General features: G+C 49.1%; 1 protein-coding gene across 1 annotated transcript; it reads left to right on the top strand.

Annotated features, from left to right (window-relative positions):
• The first annotated feature begins 6,889 nt into the window (after positions 1 to 6,889).
• Positions 6,890 to 9,389, top strand: FAM181A (family with sequence similarity 181 member A). The gene is given in 4 exon segments (XM_039553017.1): positions 6,890 to 7,293; positions 7,611 to 8,194; positions 8,196 to 8,447; positions 8,449 to 9,389. Coding segments are annotated over 3 exon segments (870 nt in total). The 5' UTR covers positions 6,890 to 7,293; positions 7,611 to 7,681; the 3' UTR covers positions 8,554 to 9,389.
• Positions 9,390 to 9,941: the final 552 nt, after the last annotated feature.

Genomic DNA, 9,941 nt, shown 5'->3' with positions numbered 1-9,941 from the left:
GCCGCCACACGGCCCCGACTGGGGCTCCCCAGCGCACCCCGGGACAGGGCACACGGGCGGCCCGACCCGGCTGCTCCCGGCAGCAACGGCGCACGGCGGACCTTTTCCACAGGTGATGGCCACTTACCTGTGTAAACACAGCCTAGGAATCAAGCGCATCACGCTGAGAGGCAGAGCTGGCATACCCGCTTAGCGTGCACTTCTGGCACTTGTTTGCATTTCCTGGCACTCACCTCCTATGGACCCTTCTAGGGATTCCCACGGTGACCCTCAGTAGCAGCTGCAGCCCTTGTCACCTTTGCACATTCCTCTGAAGCATGAGGTCGATTTTAGAGAAGGACACTTCCAAAACTGGGATGGAGGGATGACATCGAACTTGGTACACGCTGGTTCTACTTCCTTGTGCAACTGCCTGCTGCAAAGGCAGCTGAATTCCCCAAACTATTAATACTGCTAAAGTTACCAATCAAGACAACAGGTAGTGTAGCGAAGATTTAGAGACCTTTAGAGTTTTTTCTAAGTCTTCTGCACGGATAGTTCAGCCCAGCTAGGCTGGATACTGGGTCTTCATCCTAGTATCCCTCCCGTAGGACACTTGGGACTGCAAGAGCTCCCCTGTAGCTTCTGTACTGCAGACCACCAAGAGAGTTTGAAGATCTGGTAAAAGAAGAGGGTCGTAGTTCATCAGCTATTTCTGTCATTACAGATAAGAAAGGAATTTTTATTTTGGTTTGACAATTATGACCCTTGTTATTTCTAACTGTTTATCAACAAAGAGAAACTGAAATAGTAGTTAGTGTTAGCTTTTATTGTCTCTATCAATCCTATGTATGAAATACCTCAAAAAAGTGTGAGTCCAAGGTCAATTTGTGCTGCAAAAACACAGTCTGAGATGGGACTGCTATGCCACAGAAACACAGCTTGTTGCAGCCTCAATGGCTCATTGATGGAAGGAGGAGAAAGAGATCAAAGACACCCTTTTTGCTCAGACATCTCCTGGCTCACCCTTTAGAGGGGATGGCAAAGGGGCTTCAAGCAAAGCGCATCCTCTCTGAACTCCCCCTGTGCTGAGCCAATGCCTGCACACATCTGTGGGTGATGCTCGTGCACGAGCCAAACCAAGGCACTTGCTCTGCTCCACACTCCACAGGGTGATTCACCAGTTCTGGTGGGCAGATGCTATGTCTGGAATACAACAAGGGAGGCTGTCAGAAGGAAACGTTAGGGGTAGAACTACACTCTGTGCATTGCTAGATAGATCGCTGCCTGCCTGAAGCCTCATGGTCATCCTGACATGGGGGTCAGCTCAAGGCAGCACTGCCTGGGGCTGCCAGCACCTTGTCCAAGTTCCGAGGGCTGCTCAAGAGCAAGTGCAGCCCCAGTTGGGCTGTGGGACAGGGTCATGCCCCATGGTAAGGGAATGCACGTGCAGGATGGTCAGGGGTGAGTTTCTGGGCTGAGGAGTCCAGCACTGATTCCAGTGCAGAAACACCCATGTGGAGAAGCCTTGCCCAAGAGAGTAGAGCAGGGAACATAGCTGTGAGCCTGGTCAAAATGTGGGCAGGAGGAGCACTACCCTTCTGGTCTGGCATGGCTCTTCTGTACTGTAAGCTCTAGGTCCAGACTCCCTGTCCAGAGCCCATTGTGTATTTCTTATTTTGCAGCTTTTAAGAGTAGGTAGTCACCCTTTCATATGTTCATAATAATGTCTGTATTTTTAAAATTCTTTTTGCAGCACTGTTTCTCATCAACAGATGCACCCTGTAGCATTTGGCATGGAGTTCGTCCTGCTCTTGAAATACTTATTTACTCCAGAATTATGTAAAGAAACCTATATTTGGCCCTGTTGCTTTTTCTCAGTGCATACCTGCCATGTGGGGAGGTAGAATTTAAACCTTCAGAAGGACCAAACCAAGGCCATGCTTTTTTTTAAACATTATCTTATTTACCAGAAAGAGAGGTAGAGAAAGGCAGGAAGGGCTTTGATCACGCCTAATTATGGAGTGTAATATCGGATACATGGATACAATATTGTCATGGGTGCTTTTCCTTCTGCCCAGAAAAACAAAATTCTCCTTAAAGAAACAGCTGTGTCCTGCCTGCAGCCTGCAGAAGAATGGCATTAGTCACGTGCAGTCCAACACGTAGCACAATTGTAAAGTTCTCTCTATGAGACTGACAGGAGCTATTCACATCGGCCCCCTCCACCATCTGCCTGAATGGCAGGCTGTGGGGTAGCAGCAGCCCCCCCGCGCTGTCTCTGCATGGCCTCAGCACTTACTGCCTGCTCAAAGTCTGTCCCCAAGTGCAGAAAATCAGGCACTGAAAGCAAAGAGAGGATGTCACTCAGGTCAAAGCAGACTGTCAAGAGGGGAAAAAAAAAGGAGGGTGGGGAAAGAGTCAAAGCTTCATCTGCTGGAGAGCCAGACTGCTGTTCTCCTGGGAGCAGAGGTGTTAGTTTCAACAAGAAGATGTGGAGGGTGAGAAAAGGGAACAACTGGATAGCACAAGAATGGGGAGAAATCCCATATTCTCTTTCCATGAGCTTAGAGGACTCAGCTCTGGGGCAGGACCAGGCTGTGTGAGGGTCAGTGCCAGGCAGAGACATCCCTGCTGCTGTCTGCAGTGCCTGTGTGCTGGAGTGCCGGAAGGGATGCTAAGGCCTTTGGCTGCACCCCTATGCCCACACTGCCAGACATCCCTTTCAAATGAACTTGCAGGTCCTGGAATGGACAAGCTCCCGTCCCAGGCTGGGGCCAGTGTCTAAGCCTGTTTGGGGTCCTGAGCACCATCAGTACCACACCACCTTTCTCCCTCACCCCTCTCCCCTCCACACACTTGGAAGGTCAGACTAGATGGAGGGAGATTCATTTTTAACCTGTGACCTGATTGCCCTTCTCATTTCCAGACAATGTCATTTTTCCTTACGACAGAAATTCCTGCTATCAGTTCCTGAGGTGCATCGCTCAGTTACTGCAATCCTTTCCTCTCCCATTGCATTCACCTTTAAGGTCACCCAGTTCTTGCACTATGATGTTAAATTCATTTTTATGCCATCAGTGCATCATTAACATCTTTCCTCTTCAGTCACTGTCAACATGAAATCTAAAATCAGGATCCCCAAGGAAGAGCTTTAGTGGCCTTCCTCCATCCCAATACTACTCCTCTCTAGGCCAGTACTTCTGGTTTCACCATGAATCATCATCACCTCTCCTCAGGTTCTTGGCTCTCCTTTTCAAGTGTGAAGGCAAAGCAGAGGCTTAGGAGGCAGCAGGTGAGTGACAACAGATCACACAACTGAATTATCTTTGCTTTTAACTGCCCATAGTGGACAGGACAAAGAAAAGGAACAATTCACACGTGGCCTATCTGAGATGTCCCAGCTAACTGTCTAATGTTCAAAACAGTTGGAGCTCCGTTTTTTCTTTGCTTCGAAGTGCACACCCATTAGGCTCAACATGGAGTTACAGGACTGCAACCCAAATGGGGAAAAATAGTATAAAAAATTTATAAAACAATGGAAATTTATTTTTTGCCTTGCCTTGCCTTGCCTTGCCTTGCCTCCCTTCCCCTTCCCTCAGCAAAACCTCTGTGGAATTTCTAAAGAAAATATTTTGATGTCTGTTAAGAAGCTGTATTTTTCAAATAAAAATCTGATAGATTTAGTGGGTTTCTCTTTGTGATTAACAGAGATTGCCTGGTTTTGACACTCATGGGGAAGAGATGAGGATAATGGTGCTTGTCATTCAGATGTGTACTTCAGACAAGCAGATACAGCCACCAAGAGCTGATTTCAGTCCAGGCCTTCCCAGAAAGTACTACGTGATTTTCACAGCTCTGATCCTGATAGCGGGGTGAACCGTGCTGTAACATCTGTTGCTCAGGTTAGGATGGACAAAAACCTTCCTTTCAGTGAAGGAAAAAGAGTTTTGAGAAGTCAAAACAGTGACTTCTATATCATCTCTGTGATACTCAGTTGTTCACTGAGCTGCCTTTTGTTTTACCAGCATGATTTAGGTATTCCTGCTATTTGAAATGTTTGTGGCACTTATGGAGGAGGGATCCCTGCCCCAGTTAATGCTGTGCATTTTGGTTAGTGGGTGTGCTCACATGGTCCAGGATAACCTAATGCTGGAATACTTTTGCTGAATGAGCCCCTCAGCCTGGAAATAAACTTAATGAAATTTTAGTGTAGAAATGACTAAAGATCAACATCGCTCACAATTAGTGACACTTTAAAAAAAACTTTGCAGGTATTTTTGTGCAAGAAAATCTTTCCTCACTTCTTAATTTAGTCTCAAAGGAAATACTTCATTTTAGGAGAGACCTGGCTGCAATTTTCAAGTGAATGGATCTATTCTTGTGCTTTACTTACAAAAAAGAGTTAGAAAACTTTACATACCAAAAATTCCCAAGAAGACAGCTGTCAGGAGGTGACATGTCGGATATGAAGTAGCTCTCCAGCTGGTCCCTGTCTGCATGCTGGGAAGGCATGTGGAGACATTTTTTCAATTGCTGTACTAGTTTGACATGTTCACAGTGGAAAATGATGTATCATTCTTGAGCCTTTGCTTGGTGGACACTTCAAAGTGCATTGGATCCTCGTAGAGGAGTGCCCTATTGTTAATTGTTCCTTTCACATGTACATTGGGATGAACATGGTGAGAGCAGCGAGGAACAAAAGGGCTCCGGTGGCCTCTTAGAGAAAACCCTGTGCAGCTCAACCTGAGTCTGACCTTGAAAGGGTGGGTTGCTCTGGTTTTTAAATCCCTCTTGCTGGTTCATTCCCCTCTGGCACCCCACTGTTACCAGCTGCAGGGGAATGGGATGCCGGAGCAGCGAGTGTAGCAAGGCATGGGGAGCTCCTCCATCCCTGCCATGTGTGTCCAAGGAGCCACATCCTGAACAAGTGTCCTTCTGGCAGAAGATGGGCATGGCTGTAGTGTAGGAACTTGGAAAGGGTTTCTGCAGTGACTGTGTTGAGGTGTGCAGGGCTGTTATCCCCCAGTATGCAGGCAAGTCACATCCACCCTCTTCAATCTAACTGACCCACTAGCCCTCAGTCCCAGAGCACAGCCTAGGGTTCTGGAGCCCCCACGATTGGATGTAGGTCTCATAATACATGGCATGAGTTTCCCCGGCCTCTGAGGACATAGTTCATTAACATCCTGAGATAATCTCTGACTCACAGGCACCTGTCACATGTCTCTCTATCTCTCCCTTTTTCCACCTTGGGAAACCAACTACCTCTAGTGGGAGCCTGCACCATGAAATGTGGTGTCCCAGGCTGGATTTGAAAGCTCAAGCACAGAAGGCAGTTTGTTCCTGCAAAGAGAGACATGACCCCTTGGTGTGCATCTCTTTCAATGAGCTAGACAAAACCTCTCCCTGTAGCCTCAGCTGCACAGAAGTGTCTGTGTGGGCCACAAAGACACCAGGAGGAGAGAGGCACACCTGCAAGTAGCAAATCAGCCACTGTGTTACAGCCCACCGTGGTGCCAACAGCTCTGCAGCACATTCTGTTGCAGGACGTCCTGACCCCAGGCTCTCCCTAGACCTGAAACACCTCAGCCTGGGCACCACCACATGTGGCTCAGGCCAGACTGAGAGAAAAGGTGTGAACAGGGATGAGTGCACCAGTACAGTACTTGAGTGCACCAGTACAGGGATCCTGAAGAATCATCCCTGAGGCCTCTGCCCAGACTTTCATATAATGGCACAATCTGGATCTTGGCTCCCTCTGATGAAAATTGGATAAATAGAAATAAAGTAACAGTCAGTAAAATACTTGTAAAATGTGGCTGTTTTCATCCATCAGTGCTCAGGCCTTTGATGCCTCATGTCAGTAAGGTAGATTTTACTTGCAAAATGTCTTGGACTTCAGTCCCTGCTTTCCTCAGCACACATCTGTGTTTGATTCAGAGCTGGCAGCATCTCCTTGATGATGGGTACACAGGTGCTGTGCCCCTATCCAGTCTTCCCATCCCCAGGGTACTGCGGACTGGAGAGCAGGAGCAAGCTTCTTCAGCTGTGGGAGGCAGCGGGTGCTGGCTGGCACACAGGCTGCTGCCAGTTCTGTGTCATCGGTGCACACCAAGGGCAGCTCTTCTCCTCTCCTCTCCCTCCAGCTCTAGGTTTTACTGTGCTTTTAAGTAATTGTCACCCCTTAGGGAAAAGCCTTCGAGAAGGCAGAAGGCTCGCATAACTCTGGATCAGTAAAGGAAGCAGCTCAATTAGCATTTCACACGCCTTTTCTTCCCTCTCTTCTTACCTTCCCTGCAGCGGGCATGCTTTCCCCTTAAAGGATTGTCCTGTTTCTGCTCCTTGCCAGCGTTGGCAGGGTGACAGTAGTCGAGTGTGCAAACTTGTGCTATTGTCCCCAGGCCAGGGGGAGTCATGGAGACCCACTAATATGACACAGGAAAATGTTTGCTGATGGCAATTCTATGGGCTTTGTCTAACTCTTTCTCCATCATGACGACTCGATTTAAGTCTCTAACTGTTTGACTACAGATGCAAGAGTACTATCCAACTCCATCCTTTTGTTCGGGTAGTTTGAATGGGTAATTCAGCTTTTGTGTAACTCAATTGAGGGGGCAAACATAAAGACAAGATTCTTGAGCGCTCAAGCTCCCTTTCCATGGATATCTGCACATCTCTTTAGAGATTTGTTCCTTTCCTACCTTTTTCTGACATCATCCTCCCCTTAAAAAAAAAAAAATGCTCTGGTGGGGAACGGTTAGAAGTAGGCTAGTCCAGTCCCCCGTATTATATTGTCCTGTGCCAATGAAGCATGTTTAGTATCAGTCCCCAGACAGCTTTGGAGAATGCAGAGAAAAGGGTGTCTAAACTTTCCTAACTCATCTTCAGCATTTTTGCTTCAGATTGTGTAATTTTTAAATGAAAGGTTTCCATCGAGGTGAAGGGGATAGGGAGAATGGTAGAAATCATGGGGAAATGATTGTATTTATTAGCTGTCTTTCTGCGGCTGTCCCCATGGAGACAATTTGTGATGGCAAAGAATGCAAGGAGGGGAGGCTGATGCCTGATTGGGATGCTTTGTATTTGGCAAAGTGGCTTCTGATTGGCCTGGGAGAGCCCCGAACTCGCTGGAGTCGATATTCATTCAGCTTGCTCAAGTGCTTGCTAAACTGCATCCAAACACTGGCGGGCCCTGGCTGCCTCCACCGAGGTTGGCGGTGTGTAACCTGCCTAACGAGATTAGCGGGGAAGGGGCTCTCCTCTGCAGCGACGCAGCCGCCAGCACCGGTGAGAAAAGCTGCCGCGCGCCGGGTGAGTGTCCGTGCTTGCTTACAGGGCGGCCACCCCGACTGCTGTCCACCTAAGTGCTCTCTAACAAGATTAGGCGCTGAGCTGCTGGCACTTGTGAGCCGGTCCCCGTGCCGGTGTGTGCTGGGGCAGCAGTGCGGGGCGGTGGGCTGCGGGCACGCGTCCGCTCCGACGGGAGTTTCCCTGCATGGAAGCGAGCTGACGAACGACTTGTTTGCGCGCCTGAGAAGTTTGACATGTCTCCCTACTCTCCCTCCATTTGGTTAGTGCTATTTGAACCAAAGCTTCTTGCTCAAAAATCTGCCCGTCATGTTTCGCAGGTTTGCCAAAGTTTGTCCGAAGAAGGATTATAAACTTTTAATGGGAAACTCTGCACAGTGCATTCAGTGAGATGGCATCAGACAGCGAGGTAAAAACTCTACTGAACTTCGTTAACCTGGCTTCGAGCGACATCAAAGCGGCTCTGGATAAATCAGCTCCTTGTCGCCGGTCAGTTGACCACAGAAAATACTTGCAGAAGCAGCTCAAGCGGTTTTCTCAGAAGTACTCACGAATCCCACGATGTCACCCCAGCAAACCCCCTGAGTGCGGCTGGCGCAGGGGGGCAGAGGACCGGGCCCGCGGCCCCCAGCCCGAGGCACCAGACTCCGGCCCCCACGGTGGGGCTGCCGCCGAAAAGGTGATGCAGACAGCCGAGGCAGAGGAGAACCTCACCGGGGAACGGGTTTTGCAGGAACAAAAACCCGAGGCTGCCCGACCTGACCAGGTGCCCATGAGGAAGCGCCAGCTCCCCGCCTCCTTCTGGGAAGAGCCACGGCCGGCCCAGAGCCTGACGGGCAGGGCTTTTCCTGCCAGCCCTGAGGGGTTCCAAGCCCCCAGAGACCCTCCTCCCTATGAGGGGAAGAAAAAGCAAAAGGTGCCCAGATGCTGCTGGCCAGGAGAGCCCCCCTGACCCTGCGCCACATGCCGGGGAGAAGGACCCTGCCGGGGCCCTCTCAGGCCGGGTGGGTGCTTGGACCTGCTGCCCCTTTCCCTGCCCCGGCCCAGGCGTGTACCAGCCCCCGGGCGCGCTGCCCCCGTCGCCCTTCCCGGGGCTGGGGCTGTGGAGGAAGAGTGCGGCCGCGCTGCCGGCGGAGGTGCCGCATTTCTGCAAGGAGGGCCGATGGCCCGGGGCAGAAACTCTACAGGCCCATGGTTCTGAAACCCATCCCCACCAAGCCCGCCATCCCCCCACCCATCTTCAATGTTTTCGGCTATCTTTAGCGGGGCGGGTGTCGGAGTCATGCCGAACACGACAGCTCCTGAGGGGGATTTGAAAGGCCCGGTCAGCCTCCGGGCATGAGCTGCTGGCAGCGCGGAGCGGCAGGAGAAGGAGGCCGGCGCTCACACCCGTCTGCCTTGTGGGCGGGCTGGAGAGAATTAGTAACTGCTGGGAAGGTACTTGGGCTGCACTCTCCTCTCAGCACACGGGGGTAAATCGGGAATAAACCTTGCGAAGCCGGTGGCATGGAGCATGAGGCACACCAGGTCTCTCACCGAGGGGCATTGTCTGAGCCGCGGCGAGCGGGGCTGCGGGCCGTTCATATAACACCTAGGAGACCTTCTCCACGTGGGAACATCTTTCTGGGGCTGCCTTGAGGCAGCAGCAGTGAAATGGAATGAATTAAATGCATTCAAAGGGGTTTTGTACTTAAAAGTAATTCCAGAGAAGTCAAGATATTCAGGTCATTTCGTTTTGCATGCAAGAGACTGGAAGGATGGTATTTGAGATAGAAACCACTTGTGATTGATTTAAGCTCTTGTTGTATGTAAATACTGAGAGAATTAAAAGAAAAAAATAAGGAAAGAAAGGAGGTAATTTTATTTTGGTGATTCTGCAAATGCAGTCTGTTTAGTGTTTCCCCACTGAGTAGGCACAGGTATGATTTGCAACTGGTGGGGAGATATTAGGGCTGAAATCTCTGCCTATTCAGATTGATATAAATCAGAAGTAATTCTTCTGGGGCTAGGATATTAGCTAGTGCTAAGCTGGTGCAAATGGAAGTGGGATGAATTTTCACATCAGGAATTGCTCTGCATCAACAGAATAAATGAGGAATTGTATTAGTTTAATACAAAACCATTAGGTGCGATGGAAGAAAAAAGTAAAGAATAGACTGCCTTGATTTCTGGCTGAGATACATCTTTTATTTTGGCTGATTTTAAGATGTTATCACAAGACCTGTCTGTGAATGTTTTTCCTAGTATTTTCCTATTTTTTTTAACAAATTGTCATTGGAGAATTTAATAGGAAGTGTTTTTAAGTTAGGTTTCTCTTAAACCCATGGAGAAAGTGGTATTAAGACACAGAACATGGAATGTGAGAGGTTTAATATTGCAGGTGTATGTATCCATTTGGTTATACTGGAGTAAATCACTGAAGTCAAGAGAAGTATATTTTGGGAGGAAAAAGGGCCAGAGAATGGACACCTGTGATCTCCCAGGGCCTGAACCTGCTGTTGCTGAAGCTAATGGGGACTTCTCCCAGCATTCAATAAAAAGTGGCCTTGATTGATTTGGTCTCTGACTAGCATAGCTCTCTATGACTCCTGATACTTCTTCAAGGCAAAAACAGAAAACACTTCATTTGAGTGCATTGCAGTCATTAAAAA

Source organism: Corvus cornix, chromosome 5, assembly GCF_000738735.6.
Source record: "Corvus cornix cornix isolate S_Up_H32 chromosome 5, ASM73873v5, whole genome shotgun sequence".
NCBI classification, from domain to species: Eukaryota; Metazoa; Chordata; class Aves; order Passeriformes; family Corvidae; genus Corvus; species Corvus cornix.
The sequence above is the reverse complement of the archived record's forward strand: the minus strand, read 5'-3'. Positions and strand labels throughout refer to the sequence as shown.